General features: G+C 33.5%; 2 protein-coding genes across 10 annotated transcripts in view; both read left to right on the top strand.

The window, feature by feature from the left end:
* The first annotated feature begins 542 nt into the window (after positions 1-542).
* On the top strand, positions 543-2015 carry LOC125864352 (probable aquaporin PIP1-2). Of its 2 annotated transcripts, none has more exons than XM_049544321.1 (3): positions 543-777; positions 861-948; positions 1038-2015. In XM_049544321.1, exons 1-3 carry the CDS (start codon positions 683-685, stop codon positions 1833-1835), a joined length of 981 nt encoding a protein of 326 aa, XP_049400278.1. In that variant the 5' UTR covers positions 543-682; the 3' UTR covers positions 1836-2015. The 2 variants fall into 2 exon arrangements, with proteins under 2 accessions (XP_049400278.1, XP_049400279.1); XM_049544322.1 differs by having other exon boundaries at positions 550-777; positions 864-948.
* A 3948-nt stretch (positions 2016-5963) lies between these two features.
* Positions 5964-20186, top strand: part of LOC125864351 (probable aquaporin TIP4-3) — a 34046-nt gene continuing 19823 nt past the window's right edge. The window contains exons 1-4 of one of the 8 annotated variants that reach the window (XM_049544314.1): positions 5973-6105; positions 6338-6425; positions 6516-6795; positions 16465-17075. In XM_049544314.1, coding sequence (XP_049400271.1) covers positions 6008-6105; positions 6338-6425; positions 6516-6795; positions 16465-16988 — 990 coding nt within the window. In that variant the 5' untranslated portion in view covers positions 5973-6007 and the 3' untranslated portion in view covers positions 16989-17075. Of the gene's footprint in view, positions 6106-6337; positions 6426-6515; positions 7487-15804; positions 15929-16008; positions 16097-16184; positions 17089-18544; positions 19493-20186 lie in introns of those variants that run through there. The other 7 variants (XM_049544313.1, XM_049544316.1, XM_049544320.1 and 4 more) reach the window with 7 other exon arrangements.

Raw genomic sequence — 20186 nt, 5'->3', positions numbered from 1 at the left:
CATGTTGAGCTGCCCTTGATCTTAAACCAACTATTTTTAATAAACACGATAACTAAAATGGTTCAGAAAGGAGCATTTTTTTTTGTTTCCACCCAGTGTCCGATATCCTCATTGGAGCGTGACTAAATTTGAATTTCACACCGAGAAATCACACATTGAATAGAGCGCTCTCTAACAAAAGTATCTCTATACCTAGAATAATTCGAACCCAAAACCTCTGATTAAGGATAAAGAAGTACTTAAGTACTTAATATCTTTACACTCTTGGAACTCGTAGTCGTAGATAAATAATAAAGAGGATGAAAAAGTAGAGCTTGATATTCTTAAATTATTTCCTAATTTCAAAAAAGCCTACTATTTTAACAAAGATCTGTCACATCCGTACATGTAGTAGTAGAACAACCATATTATATAACAAAAATAAAAATTGACTACTCTAATAAAATTGGCCAAGAGAGATCTCTTTTGCTTGATATATTCAACTAAAAGTAAACAGAACTTTCTTATATTTTAATAGGGATCCCATTTTAATAATAATAATAATAATAACAAAAGATAGGTTAGGCAGTGGAGGTTGGAGAGTAGTATTTATAACCCCATATTCATGCACACAATTTCAGGGAAAATGCATTAAAACCTTAAGCTAAATACTAGGATCAACTATCTTAGTTTTCTCCCACATATGGCTTCCAATAGTAATGTTGTTTTTGGTGATGAGGAAAGCCAGCTTTCTGGTGGGACTAATAGAGTTCAACCTTGCTCTTCTACACCAAGAAAGTATGTCCTTTGATTTATTATCATTTGTACTTTAATTTGTCTGGTTAATTTCTCAGATGATCACTTAATCTCACTCCTATTAGCAGAAATACTATTGATGATGACGGAAAGAAGCAAAATTTTCTTTCACTCTCTCAAAGGCTGGGCATCCAGGACTTCTTTTGTTTGGATGTTAGTAATATATTTTGATTTCATCACTAATTGCCTTCAGAATAAATAAATGACTATCGTAAATTTAAACTCTATTTTTTGTTATATAGGTATGGCGAGCGTCGATGGGAGAACTCCTAGGCACAGCGGTTCTTGTTTTCATGTTGGATACTATAGTAATTTCCACTTTTGAAAGTGACACGAAAATGCCAAATTTGATCATGTCAATTCTCATAGCAGTTGTGATCACAATTCTACTCCTGGCTGTTGTTCCGGTGTCCGGAGGCCATATCAATCCGGTTATCTCTTTCTCGGCTGCGCTCGTCGGAATTATATCCATGTCAAGAGCCATAATTTACATTGTGGCTCAATGTCTTGGTGCTGTTTTAGGTGCACTAGCTCTCAGAGCAGTGGTTAGTTCATCAATTGAAGACACTTTCTCACTTGGTGGTTGTACTGTCACAATAATTGCACCGGGCCCAAATGGGCCCGTTACTGTGGGCCTAGAGACTGCCCAAGCCTTATGGCTAGAGATACTTTGTACATTTGTTTTTCTCTTTGCTTCAATTTGGATGGCTTATGATCATCGACAAGCTAAAGCTCTTGGACACGTCACTGTGTTGTTCATTGTTGGTGTAGTGTTAGGCCTTCTAGTGTTTATCTCGACTTCGGTCACCGCCAAAAAAGGCTACGCCGGGGCAGGGATTAACCCGGCAAGATGTTTGGGGCCCGCCCTTATTAGAGGAGGTCACCTTTGGGATGGACATTGGATCTTTTGGGTTGGACCAACTATTGGTTGTGTAGCCTTCTATGTGTACACAAAAATCATTCCACCAAAGCATTTTCTTGCAGAATATGGATTCAAGCATGATTTTGTTGGAGTTGTTAAGGCTTTGTCAAATGTATAAAGGCCCACACGCAACAATGGGCCTATGGGTTTCCTTTATGGGCCAATAATAAACTAATGGGTTAAAGAACTTGAATAATAAGTAGTAAATAGAACATCATATCATATTGTCCCTACCTAGTACTCACTTGATGTAATTTAAGCTTAAGCTTATCAATGTTTCAACAAGTTTCTCTCTCTTTCAAAATTGTACAAATTAATAGTATCATTTGTCATTTACATATCAGAAGCTAACCAATGATTCAGAGACGATGGGTGCATCAACGGATAATGCATGTTATTTAATTAAAGCATGTCACTTAATATTGATTCGTGTGATATTTTTGTTAACCATAGAATAGTAAACTAATGTATTAACATATAAATTTGAATTAAATGACTTTAATTAGTACATAAAGTTACTGTGTGAAGTGTTGATTTTGAACTTAGGTTGTAAGTTTGAAACTATCAATCCCCTTATTTTATCCAATATTTGCAAGGTTCTCCGATGAAAAATGGGGGAACCCAGTCCATCACCTTAAATTGAGGAGGGGCACAAAGTTTAAACCAGTGCACCCATTTAGTTTTAGCGTTTTTAGAGTGTCTAATGAAATATATGTCATATCTTAAGCTATATATACACATATACATAATTTTTCACGAAGTTAACAGGTGCATGTGCACCCTCACATATAAAGATGGACCCGTTTCTATTTGACATGCATTTTGATATCAAAACTAAGGTAAACGAACTCTCGAGGTTAATAATATGATCATGAGAAATTATTCATCAAAATTAGTTAGTAGTCTTTCTCATTAAGGACAAATTTCACTGTTGTATATGTTGAAATTTTGTTTAGATCGATTAAATTAATAATATAATATTTAAATGAAATGTCTTTTAAATGAAAGAATGTGTCCTTTCATTTTTTAGTTTGTGTCTTTTAAATGAAAAATGTGGTCTTTAATTCTTTGGTTACCACAAGTTTTATTTAAATCGAACTATTGTAGATTCAAACGTAATTTTTAACAATATCTTTTCTTATAACATTCTACAAAGAATTTCTTTGTTCTCCAAAAAGATCAAGTTCAAGTTTTTGCTTTTCAATGAAAGTTCTTCATTATTTGTTTAGCGCATATATTAATAGGCTTGTCATATCCACTAAAACTATTTGCGTGCAATCCTATAACAATTTTTAATAGGAGACAACAAATATCATTTTTACGAAAGCGTTTCGTTCGTGTTTCAAGCCTTCTATTCTATTTCGTTGTTCATATTATCAATCAAATATTCATCTTGATTATTTTCATCAATTACTCAATTTAAAGTACTAGACATCACTATGATTTTTATTTTTTTTGGTTTCTCACCATGTATTCGATCGGTACCCACACTGAAGTCCGACGTACCCAATGGGACTCGAACCCGAAACCTCTGAACGAGTACTTATCATTCCACTACAACCTTTGTTGATATGATTTATTTTATTGTGATACACTATAACTTGACAATGGAGCGTTTGAAAAGAAACAATAACGTAACTTATAATAAAAAAAGCGCAAGACGATTCATGGACTGGTCAAAGCATATTCCAATTATTGCAAGAACAAATTGTAACGATCTGATCGGGTCATTATGAGTAGGTTCATAGATAAGAAATTTGGGCTAGAAAACTTTTCGGATAGTAATTTGAATTTTTTTGGCTAGGCATGCCTTAGATGGAATTTGAGCTAGGTGAGGTCTAGGGTAATCTGGGAACGGGAGGGATCTTGATTTGAGATTTGATTGATGTATACTTATAGCAACACATTAAGGAATTCATAAGGCCTTTCAGAATTGAATTCAAATTTATAGAACTCCCAAAATCAAGCTTGACATGAATGACACGAGTCAGGATGTCAAAGGAAAGTGTTGTATTGTAAAAAGGGCCCTTTTTCTGAAGTTGAGGTTGCTGAACTTTCGTCGATCTCGCTATAGCATCCGGCCTCCCGCTTTGGCGGCGCTCAAACCGCTATAGCGAGGGAATCGGAATTTAATGCAGAAAGCTGGTCAAAATATCTATTTTCTGCAATTTTGTTCTTGAAAAACAGAAACGGGCGATTTTGGGAAACCTGAATTTTTTTCCCACGAAATTCACCAGTAAAGATAAGAATTCGACTCCTCAATCTTGTAAATTATTTCTTAAGCCTTAGAAACTAGGTGGTTAATATTGGAGGGGGGAGGGGGGAGGGGGGAGTTTAGGTATGATTTCATGGTGGAAGAAGCCCTAAGTTGGGGGAGATGATCACATTTTGGCTAGAAATAAGATTTGTTAGTAATTCGGGTAAATTAATAAGCCATTTGTGATTGATTGTTTTGTATTGTTATTTTTAGACCAAGAACAAGCCACTCTAATTCGAGCATAAAAATATTATATAATGAAAAGTCAAAAAGTATAAGTTCATAACATAACTGCGTGAGAAAGTTAATTCAAGATGGAATAACTTTTATCATACCAGTGGAGTCAAAAAAATGTAACAATTCTATTTACTAAACCTCTTATAAAGAAGTTGTTAAATACAACTTTAAGTTTGATTATGTTATAACTCTTTAATTAGGTCCACCAATAACGCCAATCCTACCCAGCACTTTGAAATAAATAGTTATAGGTTCAAAGGGTAATAACAAGTTATTGATACGTGAATGTTTTAGTAACAGATTAAGAGATATACTAGTATTGATTGTCATAGATCAGGGAGTTGAGTTAATGAGGTTCAGTTTAAGGAATAAGTGTCTCAAATTGACAAAGACACTAAAAGAATTTCACCTATATAAATATAAAAGTGATGTTGCTTCGATTGAAAGTTAAGAGTTATTTTCATAAATGTTCATTAATTTTGAATAGCACATGACCATTAAAATACCAAGCATGTCTGAGTGGAAGAAAAAAAGAGGTTTATCGATGTAATTTTTTATATGCATAACAACAATATTCCCAATCGTTCGTGTTCTTTAATTTACCTATTTTAATATTTGTTGTATCTACTAAAAAATCGTTCCTCTACTACTCAACATCAATCGTCTTTCCATATTACTGAATTAATTAGTTTCAAAATATTTGACTTTAAAAAAAACATATATATGTAATTATTTTTTGGACTTTTATTTACTACTCCACAATTAAATCATGCTAAAAGAGAGAGAAATGATGTCCCCCGCGCCCCCCATTTATATAATGGGATGCAATATACTAAGGATAAATCACTCAATTTTACTATGAGTTAAGGTATATACTCCTCTCCCCCCCTCAAATTTCTTAAAATAAAAATTATGCATTTAAAATAAAATAAGTTAACATGATAATAATTTATTCAAAGTATTTAAAAAGAGTTTGAGAAAATGATTTAGTCAAAGAAAATTTAAAAATTATTTAACTCCCAAAACAAATAGCAATTTTACATAAAAGGGGATGGGAGAAAAATACTTTTGATTTAGAAAATTAAATATTTCCTCCAATATTTTTACTTGTTATATTTTTCTTTACACGCTCCATTTCAAAACATTAACTAAAAAAATACTTTAATTAAATTATTCTTATTTACTCTATAATTTTGATTTAATCCTACTCTTTTATTTTCATCACATTAATCCCTTTTCATATTTATTAAGTAAAAATAAAAAGTTAATCATCTCTTAATTTCTTAAATTAATAATTATTTTGAACCAAATATTTTTTTTTAAAGTACGATAACTAAAATGATCCAAAAAGTAGCATATTTCTTAAGGTTTAAGTAGTGTGAATACCTTTCATTAATACTCTATATATTTTGGTGACTCGTAAATAATAAAGAGGATGAAAAAGTAGAGCTTACTATTCTTAAATTATTTCCTAATCACAAAAAGGCCTACTATTTTAATGATATGTCAAATCCTTACATTTAGTAGTAGAACTACCATATTTTGTAACAAATATTTTTTTAAAAAAACAATTAATAAGAAATTGACTCCTCCAATAAAATTGGCCAAGAGATCTATTTTGCTTGATATATACACGTAAACATAACTTTCTTATATTCTAATAATTAATAATAATAACAATAAAAGATAGGTTAGGCAGTGGAGGTTGGAGAGTAGTATTTATAACCCATTTCCATGCACATAATTAAAACCTTAAGCTAAATACTAGGATCAACTATCTTAGTTTTCTCCCACATATGGCTTCCAAGAATATTGTTGTTTTTGGTGATGAGGAAAACCAGCTTTCTGGTGGGACTAATAGAGTTCAAACTTGCTCTAGTTCTACACCAAGAAAGTATGTCAAATTAATTTTTTCTTTGATTTATTGTGATATTTTCCTTTTATTTTGTCTCGTTGATTTCGTCAGATGGTCACTTAACCAATATTTATTATCTCAAAAAGTCAATTTCTTTGTTGAGATGTTTTGAAATGGTGACTTTCTGAGATAATAAGAATTAGTTGAGTGACAATCTGAAAAAGAATCAAGCTTTCATTTTTTCTAATTAATTATTGTACACTCCTATTAGTAGGAATACTATTGATGATGAGGGAAAGAAGCCAAATTTTCTCTCATTCTCTGAAAGGCTGGGCGTTCCTGACTTCTTTTGTTTGGATGTTAGTAATATATTTTAATTTTATCACTAATTGCCTTCAGAATAAATAAATCGAATATTATCAGTGCATATATATTTTTTTGTTATATAGGTATGGCGAGCGTCGATGGGAGAACTCCTAGGCACAGCGGTTCTTGTTTTCATGTTGGATACTATAGTGATTTCCACTTTTGAAAGTGACACGAAAATGCCAAATTTGATCATGTCAATTCTCATAGCAGTTGTGATCACAATCCTACTCCTCGCGGTTGTTCCGGTGTCCGGAGGCCATATCAACCCGGTTATCTCTTTCTCGGCCGCGCTCGTCGGAATTATATCCATGTCAAGAGCCATAATTTACATAATGGCACAATGTATTGGTGCAATTTTAGGTGCACTAGCTCTTAGGGCAGTGGTTAGTTCATCAATTGAAGACACATTCTCACTTGGTGGTTGCACTGTCACAATAATTGCACCGGGCCCAAATGGGCCCATTACTTTGGGCCTAGAGACGGCCCAAGCCTTGTGGCTAGAGATATTTTGTACATTTGTGTTTCTCTTTGCTTCAATTTGGATGGCTTATGATCATCGACAAGCTAAGGCTCTTGGCCATGTCACTGTCTTGTCCATTGTTGGTGTAGTATTAGGCCTTCTAGTGTTTATCTCGACCACGGTCACCGGGAAAAAGGGTTATGCCGGGGCGGGGATTAATCCGGCGAGGTGTTTGGGGCCAGCTATTATTAGAGGAGGTCACCTTTGGGATGGACATTGGATCTTTTGGGTTGGGCCAACTATTGGTTGTGTGGCCTTCTATGTGTACACAAAGATCATTCCAGCAAAACATTTCAATGCAGAATATGGATACAAACATGATTTTGTTGGAGTTGTCAAGGCTTTGTTTGGGTCGAATGTATAAAGGCCCAGATGCAATAATGGGTCTATATTGATGTATTTAGTTTTGGGTTTCCTTTTTATGGGCCGATAATAAACTGTTTAATGCGCCTAGTCTAATAGGACTCAATAGAATATGGAAAAATTATAGAAATCTCACATTTTAATTTACTGATTAACATTATCCCCTATAAGTTTTACAAATCTCCAAAATCCCTCATTTTCGCACATCAGATTAGTGTATCTCGCGCATCAGATTAGTGTATCAGGTATAAAATGTAATGTATCTTACTTAACGATTAATGTATCTCGCGCATCAGATTAATGTATCAACGCTTATATTATTGTATCCGTTTGAAGGATTTATGTAATTATAAACTTTTAAGGGATAGATTGTAATTTTACTTTAAAAGTATGTGATTTCTGTAATTTGCCCATAGAATATCAGATCATATTGTCGCTACTCAATTCCCACTTGATGTAATTTATTCTTAAATTAAACTTATCAATGTTTCAACAAGATTCTCTATCTTTTTCTATTATAGAAAGTCATTATTAGTTAATGAAAAACCTAAATTAAAGTATCATTTGTCATTTACATATCAACGTAAGAACTGCCATAAAGCTCATGCTTTTATCACTATGATGAGTAATTATTGTAATTTATAGTACTTTTTACGTAGTTTATAAAAGGTGGCGGAGTCAGAATTTTCAATAAAGGGGTTCAAAATCTGTAGAAATAGACACACGAAGTACCCGAAGGGGGTTCGACATTTACTATATATACATAAAAAATTATTTCAACAATGTATAAATAATATAATTTTCCGCCGAAGTACAAGGTGGCTCCGCCCCTGTTTACAAATATATAAATTTCATTTCAAAATTTTTGAAGATTTCATGTGTGAATTCCCGGTCAAACCTACATTGTTTGACTCTCAAAAAATAAAAAAATGTCACATAAATTGAAATAGATGGAATATTATTTTCTTAATAGTTGTGCCAAGTCCAAAAATTACAAATAAAAATGAACGAATAGAGTAATTGGAAAAACCAATTTTAGAGAATATCACACAAATGAAAAAAAAGTTTTACTTTTATGGATCACAGTTTAAAATCAATTATATCAATAGTTAAGCATTCTTTACTTTCCATTTGTTGTGAATTTCAAATTACTCCATTCGTTTACTTTTATTTATCTACTATTTTAAAGATATTTTTTTTTATTTATCATTTTTAATATATCAAGATTAAAAAAAAGACAATAATTTTTTTCCTGCTTTATTCTTAGCATTAATTACTTATTCTATATATTATTTTTCAAAATCTAGTACTTACTACACATCAATAAATAAAGATAGTGTAGAAGAATAGTCATGTCAATCATTATCCTCTTAATAAATGTATCAAATCCAAATATAACAAATAAAAAAAATGGGAAAAGTAATGTATAAGTTTAAATGTGTTTATTTTAGCATATGAAATTTTCAATTTACATAGTGCACACATATACTTTTATATTTAGTACTAGTAAATAAATATATGTGTGACATTTAATCCGATCTGTCTCAAAATAAATAATATTTTATTTATATTTAGTATTAATAGTTTAATTTTAGATTTTATTTTTAATAGAATAATATATAATTATATAAATATCTACAGCTTTTGACATGTTCAAAAAATCTTTTTTTTATTCTTAAATCTTATATCCACTATTCAACCGTCGTCACCTAAATTGAATGGAGGAAGTATATAATCATAGATTATATCATCATAACTTGTTTGGTGCATGAATTAGTGCGAAAGTATGCAACACAAAATCAAGAAGAACAAAGGACATACTCTCTTCGTCCAATAATAGTTTGACTATGCTATTTTGGAATGTTGAATAATACTTTCTTTGTTTCTAATTACTTATTCATATTTATTTTTTTAGTTGTCCCTAATTGCTTGTCCATTTTGACAAATAAAAAAAGGACAATTTTTTTAACGTATTATACCCTCAATTAATTACTTTGAAAAAGGTATAACTTCTTGAAAATCTTAAGTTTTTAATTCATCAACTTCATAATTAATAGGAGTAAAATGATAAACTCACTATGTCAATTATTATTTCTTAATAGGTGTGTCAATTCAAAAGTGGACAAGTAATTAGAGACAGAGAGAGTACTTGTCCATTTTACAAAATCAATAGATAATTTTATATTTAGTTCTTAATTTACCCTTATCATTAATAATAGTCATTTATCTATTACATTTTTCAAGATATTGTATTTATTATATTCAAAGGATGACATAGTAAAATTACGCTTTTATTTATAGTTTTTTAAGAAGAGTGCAAAGTCAATAGTAAACAAGTATTATTGAATAAGAGTATTTTCTTAAGAGGTGTGAAAAAAATAACAGAACAAACAAATTGAACGGAAAGAAATAATTCTAACACATTTTACACTTAGAATGAATCAGACTTTTATTTATTACTCCTTCCAACAATATTTGTCCACTATTGACTTTGCACGCTTCTTAAGAAACTATTAATAGAAAGGTAATTTTACTATAGTAAAACCTCACTAAATTAATATAGTTGGGACCGTGAAATATTATTATTTTGTAGATGTATTATTTAATCAATAAATTAATGATTATTAATGTATAGAGTGTTTTGAGATTCAACCCTATGATGCTCGGATAATAAAAGCTTTCAAGATGTATTATCAGAACAAATTTTATCGTAGAATATATATTAGAAGGCTATGAAATGGGATATGAAAGCAAAGGGGAAATTCGTTAGGAGAGAAGACCCGTCCACGTCTGCAAGATACCTGACGGCGTCTACGAATTTCGTGAATTAGTTCTTTTAGAATCAATTTCAAACCATCTGCTAGAGGTTGTAACAATCCAAACGATCCCACTACATCAGGACCCTTTCGACGTTGCACAAAAGCCATTACTTTACGTTCAGCTAGCACTAAAAAGGCTACTCATAGTAGAAGTGGTAGAATTATTCCAAGTATTTCAGCTAACACCCGGGATAGTGCTACCCTTCTTCCCTATCCGAAAACTAATCCAATGAAAGCGTAGAAAAGCCCAGAGACTGTACTGAGCCATTCGGTGACTTTCGCGGTTGCCCTCACTAAACGTCTTCGATAAGAAAGAGGCGTCTGAGTAAACAAAAGTGAGATCTTCCTATTGATACTAGCACTAACCGGATTGAAATTGTGAGACAGTTCGATTCTCTAGACCCATCTGCCACCCTAGAGAAGGGGCGCGGTGTTGAAATTGTTGAACCGGAGAAATGAGTTGGAAAGGAGTGGAACGAAAGCAGACAAGTGAAGACCAAAAGAGACAGGCTTATGACTAAACACTACCCGGAACGAAGCCCAATCGATTCGAATCGGTCAGTCGAACAAACAAAGACTATAGTTCGCGATCAAGTCGTTCGCTTCTATAGCGGTTCAGAATTCCATTTTTCTCTGTAAAGTTGTTCAATTGATCCATCAAGGACAGGAGGTCCACTTATACTATTGATAAAGTCTCTAAATTAATAAGGCCCCGGTTGTGTTGTTATATAAGATGAAATTCAATCTAACAAGCGGACTACCTTCGGCTACTACGTCGTGAGTTTCGATCTTAGTAGCCTTTATTCCCATCCGGAAGTAGCAGTTTCAGTAGCCGTATTTGATGATGTTGATGTTTCAAAGTAACTTCAAGTGTGATCAGTCTCATCCGTGTAAGAATTAGGAATTCCTCTTCCAACTCGTCCCAGAATGGGCGTTATGGCAAAGAACAAGAAGAAAACTAAAGGAGAAATTTGTCCAATAGTAACTTTGGGTATCTGTTCGCAGATGACCTAACTCGTGCTGTGAATCATTTTTACTCTCCTCCGTCAGGTGAAGGGTGGTTCAGTCAACCGCCAACTCCAGTTGCTGGTTTCAGCACCCAAGGAAATGGAGTAAGCCATAAAAAGAGCACCCATACTATCTCTGACAACACCACCACCTCCCACTCTGACTATTTAGAAGGCTGCCTCTTCTTCGATCCAGAATTCCCAGCAAATCCTTCCTCGAACACAATGGAATTTCACACCTGGTGAATCTTTCACTCTACCTCCTCTTATTAAGACCATAGAATGTTCCTGCAAATTATGACCTTCGCCTGGAATGTGAGCAAATATATCATGTCGATCCTCGAGTCCTGTCATGATCGCGCACTCGACGAAAGAAGGTTTCCTCGGGCCGAGAGGAGATTGGCCCACTGAACTTGCTTATGCTCCCCTTTGATCGAGCTGGGTAGCACAGCGCATATATTTTGGGTACAGAGGCGACGAGGGGTGCTAACCCGGCCACCCAACCCAGCAGGTCAGGGGCAGGCCGGAGTAGCTCCTCCTACATACGAGTAGGGAGATCCTGGGGCTTGGCTTGACCCTGTGTTCTCCCGGGTCGGAGGCGAGAACTTTGACACAAGAGAAGAGGACCCCGATTCTTCGATTCAATTACTTTTCCAATTCGCACGTCGTTATGGCGCTTTGGAACACTGCTGACTCTTTACTTGGAGGGTCGGTGACTGGGCCCTATCACAAAATGAGCAAGTTAGCGACTTGTCAAAGCTTGGTGGCAGGTTTTGTCGAAAAAAGAATGTTTTTCAGCGGGAGTCTCATCTAAGTAAATTGCTCCCGGTTGTTCAATCATTTGACAATCCAGAAACAAGATTGGACGTTATCCCGGTTTGTCTCCATTTTTGTGAAACTATTTCTCACCTAGTGGTCCTTATCTTATCACGCCACACATTGGAATACGAGAATAAGAAGAACGGAAGTACAATAGGACGAGAAGGAAAAGAGGCGAGTATAGTTTCACTTGCTTGGTAACCTCTTTCCCGGTCAGAGGCCTAACCTTTGAAATTGAGCTTGATAGGAGGGATCTCCTCCGAATTGTGTTGAGCGAAAAGCTTTCGTTGGAGACAAAGATAAAGATGGTGGGCACAGCCAACCCTGTAGGTGGAGGTACACGAAGACCACACACATATCTGTTTTGAATATATATCCCACGCTCATCTCACGTATGGTTCTCTGAGAAGGGGGTGGCTACCTACTGGAGCTTCGACCACCAATAATGCCCCTATCGACCTTAGTCTTGTTTTTTGCTAGCTTGAGTTCATAACGTCAGCGACTACTGCTCGAGACCTACCCTTGTGTGAGTGACTGACGGAGGGAAGCGATGGCTCAAGGAGAGAAGGCGCAGTGCAGACTTGGTTAATCACATAATCGTTGTGGAGTGCTGTAAGTGCAGAACCGCCATAAAAAGATTCCTCGTGTTTCATCTGTAGCAAAACTATGAACGGGAGCTAGCAATTCGGACCGTATTAAAAAGGTTCCGGAGACACAGCATGGAAAAGTAACAATATTAAGAAATGAGGTCCAAGAATAAAGAAGGGGTAGAATTACTGAATGAATACGAGCCTAGCTAATTATGCCATTGATGAGGAGATTTCTGGCACTTTTGAGGAGTTCCACCAGCTGCCTGCACAAGCTAGAAAGCTTATCAATGTTGATAAAGCGAAAAATAAATTCCTTTTTTTGAGCTCCAATTGGACAAATTTTCTTTGACTTTTGAAGACTTGCCTACAGAAAACAGCGAATTACTTTCTGCCAGGCTCAGGAATTCTACTTTCTATTTTTATTTTTTTCTCTGAAAGTAGCGCAAGGCGAGTCGAGGCTGCTGGACCAGCAGATTGTTGGATTGGCACCACAGACAAGAAGCTTTTACGTATTACGGAAAAGCTAGAGCCAGTGAAACGGTAGCTACTAAAGCGTAAACTACTCATTTTTCCTTCCCCGCGAGTATAGCATGATGAGCCCAAGTTACGGCAGCTCCAGATGAAAAGGGAATAAGGGTATTAAGAATCGATCCAGGAAAAAATAATGTTTTGGATGTTATGAATTTTGCAATCCTGGTTTGGACGACAAATGTTCAACAAAAGACAACAACAAATTATTTTCGACACTACAAAATTTGTGTGGAGGATGGAATCTCAGAGAATTTGAATGAACTCACCCACTTGTGAAAACATCATTTATAAACTTGAGGTCATGATTAATGATCTCGGTTAGCTCAATAAAATGGACATCAATAACCTATCTAATTATCCAAGTGACCATGATACATATTCAGTGGTCTAGAGCTTATAAGAAATTGTGGATACCATAAAAAACAGTATTGACGATGAAATTGTAGATGATACAATACCTTTAGAACCAGTTATGCGTAAGGAAACACTTATTGTATCTAGAACTCTTCACAATATTATGGTGCAGTTCAAAAAAACAACACTAGAACTTTTAGATGCAATAAGAAAAGTTAGAGATGAACTTCAACTAGATTAAAAGTTTAACAAAAAACAAAGCACAATAGAATCACATTTCACGTAATCATCTTAAATATATTAGTACTTTCAAGAATTATTAATTTGTAATATTAATGAGACCATATATTTATATAAGGATCTTCTGAAAATATATTATTTTATTATGTTATCGAAATAAGTGATTTTTTTCCATTGGCCCAAGTCGGAACCGGAAGAAAATATTATCTTAGAGATATTATTAATTTATCGAATATTAATTTGGTGAGGTTTTATTGTATATCATCCTTTAAATATAATAAATATAATGTCTTGAAAATATACTAGGGAAATGACTATAATTAATAATAAAGATAAATTAAAAAACTAAGTGTGAAATTATCCATTAATTTTATAAAGTAGACAAGTATTATTGAATATCTCAAAATAGTATAGTGAACGAAGAGAATAGTTAAACCACATATCATGGAGCCAACGATGCAAATCCCAAGTCTCATGGTTGATACTTCCATACAAATACGGAAATATTTATGACACAGTCTGTCAGATAAGATATTTGATCTCCATCTCTATTATTGGATATTTAGTTTCCCTTGTGATTTTTCTATATACATAACAGTAATTTTCCACGATTGTACGTGTTCTTTAATTTACAGGTTTTAACATTTGGTGTATCTATTTTTTTTTTAACCTCCACTTCCCAACATCAATTGTCTATCCATATTACTTAATTAGTTTCCAAATACTTGACTTTTTGTAAGAGAGATAAATGATATTTTATTACTCCTAATTTATGGGAAGGGATTCAATATACAAAAGTTAAATCACTTAATTTCGATTATAAATTTACATATACTGTTTTTTCTTCAAATGTTTTGAAATGAAAATTACATGAAACATACTATGTTAACATAAATAATGATTCAAAATATTTAAAGAAAGTTTGAGGAAATTACATTGTCAAAGAAAATTTTTAAACATATTCTACCCATCCCCAAACAATAACAATTTTACATAAAGTGGGACGGGAGAGAAACTAGTTTAGGTTTTTTTTTTTGGTTAAGACAATTAAATATTACCTCTGATCATTTGATTTGTCATATTTTTTTTTGCATGTTCCTTAAGAAAATAATAATTGATGGAGTAATTTGATTAAATTATCCTTATTTATTTTTTGATTTCAATTTAATACTCCATCCTTTCAAAATAGTTGTACATTTCGCTTCTTGAAAGTCAATTTGACTGTTTTTCAAAGCTAAATTAGATTAGATTGATTCGATATTTTGAAATTAAAATTTAAATATTCAAAAACTATCACTACAACAAAAACACCTTTTAGCGGCAATAAATATACACATTAACAATGAGTTTCAAAGTCTTTACCGGCATTAGTTAATTGTTATTGGATTCAATGTCACTAAAGGCTTTAGGGACATATATAAAGAGTGTTAATTGCTGCTAAAAGTACATATTTAATTGCAATAAAGCTATTGCCGTTAATTAATTGCCGCTAAAGATCATTTTTGATGTAGTGTATATGAAAAGTATTATAAATTGCAATATTTCTCATATCAATTTGGTTAAAATATATCCTTACATATTGATCAAAATTCATATCGTTAGACTCTTAAAATGAAAATTATAAAAAAAAATACCCTTTTTTCACTAAATTTATTGAGTAAAGATAAAATAAAAATAAACAATTTATCATCTCTTAATTTTCAAAATAATAATTATTTTAAACCAACTATTTTTAAGAAGCACGATAATTAAAATATTCTTAAGGCTTAAGTGGTGCGATTACCTTTCAATAATACTTTATATATTCTCGGAACTCGTAGATATTAAAGAAGAGGGTGGGAAGTAGAGCATACTAAAATTATTTCCTAATCATAAAAGCCTATTATTTTAATTATTAGTATCTGTCACATCTTTACTACTTGTAGCAGAACTACCATATTATAACAAATATTTAACAAAATAATTAATAAAAAATGATTTTTTAATTCCTATAATAAAAAAAAGTTGTCCAAGAGATCTCCTTGCTTGATATATACACGTAGACAGAATTTTTTTTTATATTATAATATATATACTATGGAGGTTGGAGAGTAGTATTTATTACCCATATATCCATGCACAAATATTTGAAACTATCTTAGTTTTTCTCCCAAATATGGATTCCATTAATAATGTTGTTTTTGGTGATGAAGAAAGTCAGCTTTCTTGTGGGACTAATAAAGTTCAACCTTGCTCTTCTACACCAAAGAAGTATGTCAAATTAGTTTCTTCTTTGATTTATTATATCATCTTTCCTTTAATTTCTCCTAATTAATTATGTATTTATTTAGCAGGAGTACTATTGATGATGAGGGAAAGAAGCCAAATTTTCTTTCATTCTCTGAAAGACTTGGTGTTCCTGACTTTTTTTCTTTGGATGTTAGTAATACATTTTGATTTCATCACTAATAAATAAATCGATCATCGTCAGTACATAAAAATTGAACTTTTTTTTCTTCTTATATAGGTATGGAGAGCGTCAATTGGAGAACTTCTAGGCACAGCTGTTTTTGTTTTCATGTTGGATACAATAGTAATCTCCACCTTAGAAAGTGACACGAAAATGCCAAATTTGATCTTGTCAGTTCTCGCAGCTATTATAATCACAATTCTACTCCTGGCGGTTGTTCCAGTGTCCGGAGGCCATCTCAACCCGGTTATCTCCTTCTCAGCCGCGCTAGTCGGAATTATATCTATGTCAAGAGCCATAATTTACATTGTGGCTCAATGTCTTGGTGCTGTTTTAGGTGCACTAGCTCTCAAAGCAGTGGTTAGTTCAACAATTGAAGGAACTTTCTCACTTGGTGGTTGTACTGTAACAGTAATTGCACCGGGCCCAAATGGGCCCGTTGCTGTGGGCCTAGAGACGGCCCAAGCGTTATGGCTAGAGATATTTTGTACATTTGTTTTTCTCTTTGCTTCAATTTGGATGGCTTATGATCATCGACAAGCTAAGGCTCTTGGACACGTCACTGTGTTGTCCATTGTTGGTGTAGTGTTAGGCCTTCTAGTGTTTATCTCGACCACGGTCACCGCCAAAAAAGGCTACGCCGGGGCAGGGATAAACCCGGCGAGGTGTTTCGGGCCCGCTATTGTTAGAGGAGGTCACCTTTGGGATGGACATTGGATCTTTTGGGTTGGGCCAACTATTGGTTGTGTAGCCTTTTATGTGTACACAAAGATCATTCCAACAAAGCATTTCAATGCAGAATATGAATACAAGCATGATTTTGTTGGAGTTGTTAAGGCTTTGTTTGGGTCGAATGTATAAAGGCCCAAATGCAATAATGGGCCTATTTAGCTTTATTGACCAGACTCAATAATGGGCCTACTCAGTACCCACTCAATGTAATTTAAAGCTTAAATTTAATTTTATCAATAAGTTTTTCTTTCTCTTTCTGTTATAGAAATTAATATTAGTTAATGAAGAAACTAAATTATCGTTTGTCATTTACATATTCAAGTAATTGGCTGATTGACTAATTAATTGTTAATTGATGGGAAATGCTAAACAGATGAAGAAGGCTGGTCGAAATAATCTCTTACATACATTTATAACTTTAATTTTAAAAAATGATATTTTCTGATCTCTTATGTATAAAAATAAATTTATTATAAAAAGACATAAGATTAAAAATAAATTTATTAAAGACTAAAATTTCATATCTCCCAAAAGCGCTAAAGAGACTGCCCATACATGCATTCTGTCATTTCAAAATCCCTCGTAGGCAAGTTTGTATTAATATAATATAAATATCAATCATTACTTCTCTTTTTTAGTGGAAACATAACATATATAAAATATTTCTGTATTGATCAGTGATCACTCTCTCAATTTTATATACGATCATGTTTGATTGAGTATGAAATTTCAAAAACTAAAGAAGAATTTTATGTAAATCAAATATCTATATAAAATATTATATTATAAATATTAAATAAATGACAATGAAAACTTCACATATTTTTGAAAAAATGGCCAAATGATCCCTCAATCTATTAGTCAATTCTCAACTACACACTAATACTTTTCGGAGGGGTCCTATTACCCTATTTTATTTTAGTGGAACTATTTTGTTAAGTGTCTGCCTATATATAAGCTTGAAGTTACGAAGGAAAGGAAACAGTTTTTCCAGCATTTGTTTTCCTCTTTTACGTACTTCTTATTTTCACTTTTTAAGAGTATACTTAATAGTTTTGAGTGCCAATAGTGCATATTTAACAAATGAATTGACTCCTTCAATAAAATTGGCTTAAGAGATCTCCTTTGCTTGATATATATACGTAGACGTAACTTTCTTCTTTTCTTGTATTTAGTAACAACAAAAAGATAGGTTAGGCAGTGGTAGTTGGAAAGTAATATTTATAATCCGATATCCATGCACAATATTTCAGGGAAAACGCATTAAAAGCTTAAGATAAATACTTGCAACTATCTTAGTTTTCTCCTAAAAAATGGGTTCCAACAATAATGTTTTTTTCGGTGATGAAGAAAGCCAGCTTTCTGGTGGTAGAGTTCAACCTTACTCTTCCACACCAAAAAAGTATGTGTGAAATTAATTGCTTGTTTGATTTGTTATCATCTTTCCTTTAATTTTGCCAAGTTTGACTTTTCAGATGGTCACTCAACTAATATTTATTATCTCGCTCTTATTATTAGAAATACTATTGATGATGACGGAAAGAAGCAAAATTTTCTCTCACTTTCACAAAGACTGGGCATTCCGGACTTCTTTTCTTTGGAAGTTAGTAATATATTTTGATTTCAATCACTAATTAATTGACCATATTTGTCGGTGCCTAATAATTGAACTCTTTTTAATATAGGTATGGCGAGCGTCGATGGGAGAACTCCTAGGCTCAGCGGTACTTGTTTTTATGGTGGATACTATAGTGATCTCTACTTCCGAAAGTGACACTGAAATGCCAAATTTAATCATGTCAATTCTCATAGCAATTGTGCTCACAATTCTACTCCTGGCGGTTGTTCCAGTGTCTGGAGGCCATCTCAACCCGGTTATCTCCTTCTCAGCCGCGCTAGTCGGAATTATATCTATGTCAAGAGCCATAATTTACATTGTGGCTCAATGTCTTGGTGCTGTTTTAGGTGCACTAGCTCTCAAAGCAGTGGTTAGTTCAACAATTGATGAAACTTTCTCACTTGGTGGTTGCACTATCACAGTAATTGCACCGGGCCCAAATGGGCCTGTTATTTTGGGCCTAGAGACAGGCCAAGCCTTGTGGCTGGAGATCTTTTGTACATTTGTTTTACTCTTTGCTTCAATTTGGATGGCTTATGATCATCGACAAGCTAAGGCTCTAGGCCTTGTCACTGTCTTGTCCATTGTTGGTCTAGTCTTAGGCCTTCTAGTGTTTATCTCAACCACGGTTACCGCGAAAAGGGGCTATGCCGGGGTAGGGATGAACCCGGCAAGGTGTTTGGGGCCCGCGATTGTTAGAGGAGGTCACCTTTGGGATGGACATTGGATCTTTTGGATTGGGCCTACTATTAGTTGTGTAGCCTTTTATGTGTACACAAAGATTATTCCACCAAAACATTTCCATGCAGAATATGGATACAAACATGATTTTGTTGGAGTTGTCAAGGCTTTGTTTGGGTCGAATGTATAAAGGTCCAGATGCAATAATGGGCCTATGGTGATGTATTTAGTTTTGGGCTTCTTTTATGGGCCAATAATAAATGTGTAATAGGACTTGAGTACTAAGTACTCGATGTTAAATGTTTCAACAAGGTTTTCTCTCTCTTTTATATAAGATCATGGAAAAAATACCGAAATACACAATTTATTTTACCACATTCTCTAAAATTTCTCATAGTTTAAAAAAATTACAAAAATTCCTACTCTCTTTTATTCTCGTATACATCACTTTACGCGATGTATTGGGGTATGATACATCACTTTATGCGATTTACCGGATTGGATGCATAACTTTACGCGATGTATCGGGCATCGATGCATAACTTTACGCAATGTATTAGTCGAATAAATCACTTTACACGATGTATCTGGGCGTACGCGATGTACCAGGACGTTGAATGATGTATTCGAATTTGAGACGCGATGTATCAGGATATTGAGCAATGTATCCGAAACCGGAACGTGATGTATTGGAAAGTTTTTTGGGATGTGTCTGAATTTCATCAAATTTATTTTTGTAATTTAAATAAGAGTAGGAATATGATGCAATTTGCTCCTAACATTACAAAATTTGCGTAAAATTTCATTGTTTAAAATGTGTGTCTATATATATATATACTGTTTAATCAACTTGTAATACTTGATCTTGTGATGTAGAACTTAAATAACTATAAATAATGAAAAAATTGGACAAAATATCTATTGAGTAAAAATTGCTTATCAAATATTATAAATTACTGATTTCAGCCAAAGTGCACTTTGCACCTTATCTATTGAGTCGAAATTTCTTATCCAAACATTTTTTTCTT

Source organism: Solanum stenotomum, chromosome 5 (genome assembly GCF_019186545.1).
Source record: "Solanum stenotomum isolate F172 chromosome 5, ASM1918654v1, whole genome shotgun sequence".
Classification (NCBI taxonomy): Eukaryota; Viridiplantae; Streptophyta; class Magnoliopsida; order Solanales; family Solanaceae; genus Solanum; species Solanum stenotomum.
This window is presented reverse-complemented; position numbering and strand designations above follow the sequence as displayed.

Excerpts from the sequence above, each read along its gene's own strand:
- LOC125864352 (XM_049544321.1), top strand. The coding sequence starts at position 683 with ATGGCTTCCAATAGTAATGTTGTTTTTGGTGATGAGGAAAGCCAGCTT. Across the intron at positions 778-860 it reads TGCTCTTCTACACCAAGAAA|CAGAAATACTATTGATGATG; the intron begins GTATGTCCTTTG and ends CACTCCTATTAG. Across the intron at positions 949-1,037 it reads AGGACTTCTTTTGTTTGGAT|GTATGGCGAGCGTCGATGGG; the intron begins GTTAGTAATATA and ends TTTGTTATATAG.